At 35.9% G+C, this 1,135-nt stretch overlaps 2 protein-coding genes across 2 annotated transcripts in view; both read right to left on the reverse strand.

Moving 5' to 3' along the window:
* LOC119592039 (integrator complex subunit 7-like) overlaps window positions 1-1,135 on the reverse strand; it is a gene marked incomplete at its 3' end in the record, with an annotated part of 57,154 nt that overhangs the window by 34,372 nt on the left and 21,647 nt on the right.
* Window positions 1-1,135, reverse strand: part of LOC119592038 (integrator complex subunit 7-like) — a gene marked incomplete at its 3' end in the record, with an annotated part of 5,279 nt that overhangs the window by 405 nt on the left and 3,739 nt on the right. Inside the window, 3 exon segments of the mRNA XM_037940833.1 lie at window positions 309-459; window positions 594-693; window positions 791-1,031. Coding sequence (XP_037796761.1) covers window positions 309-459; window positions 594-693; window positions 791-1,031 — 492 coding nt within the window.

The raw sequence follows: 1,135 nt of genomic DNA on the forward strand, positions 1-1,135 counted from the left end.
AAAAAAAAAACACTGATCAATATTTTCAATGATTTCTGCAACTACTTTTGTAGTTTGTATTCGACAGAATATATTTTGCGAGGGGCCTCATTTATATAAAAAGAAAAGAGCAAAAAGAAAAACAAAATTTTTGGAACCATAGGAAGACAGAGTTGTATTTTCAAGATTGGTAAGGTGGAAGCATGTTTTGGTATTCCCTAAACAATTACATATGTTTCCTAATGAGAAAGGCTCTCTCAACATGATAATCTTAAGACTGCAACTGTTTATTTTTGTTTTATTGATAATAACAATACTTTCAAACTCACCAAGCATGTTCGCAGACCAGCGGGAATAAATTCTTCGGAATTAGCTACATTATTATCGTCAGGTTGCACAGCACACACCACACTTTGAAGGAGACTAAGGGCTGCACAATGTGCCTCCTCACATACCACTCTTGTGTTCTGCTCTTCATGCCTATGAGAGATGTTCCAATTCTTATATTACAAAGCAGTGTTTACTCTATTACCCTGTGTTACATACAAACAGATATTGGTATGAAGTTTGTGCACATGCTAATAACTTTATAGTGATACCAAATTCATACTTACATGTATATAGCAATGTTAGTAAAGAGCTGTATGGCTCTGCAAGCAACCTGGATATTCCCATCATAAACACATTCTCTGCACAAATCCACAAGTGAACAGTCTGTAAAAATTATAAAATTGTTTGAAGTATGTGAAAAGTCAACTGCAATAAACAATCATAATCAAGCTTATGTAAATATATATGGTCTCATCTTTACCTGGAGTCAAAGTTATACGTGGTAATGCAGGAGCAGCAGTTAAAGATGCCAAAACAGAGAGAGCTGTTGTTGTCATGGCAGCATTATGCTGTGATGATCTAGTGAACTCAACCAGTATTTCAACATTTTCTGCTGACCATGCATGAGGTGCTGCTTCTGCTAGATAACCCAGTTCTCCCAACACTGCTTGGCGTACTCCAAGGCGAGTTTCCTTCTCAAGATATCCCATCAACAGATCCACCTTCATTTGATTAGAAATGTTCCACAATCAGCATAAAAAAACAAATATTCTTATGTAATAGTTAGGCATTTTCATAAACCCAAATTGAATTTGTAAGCCTGGCT

The sequence above is a fragment of the Penaeus monodon genome, chromosome 29 (genome assembly GCF_015228065.2).
Source record: "Penaeus monodon isolate SGIC_2016 chromosome 29, NSTDA_Pmon_1, whole genome shotgun sequence".
Classification (NCBI taxonomy): Eukaryota; Metazoa; Arthropoda; class Malacostraca; order Decapoda; family Penaeidae; genus Penaeus; species Penaeus monodon.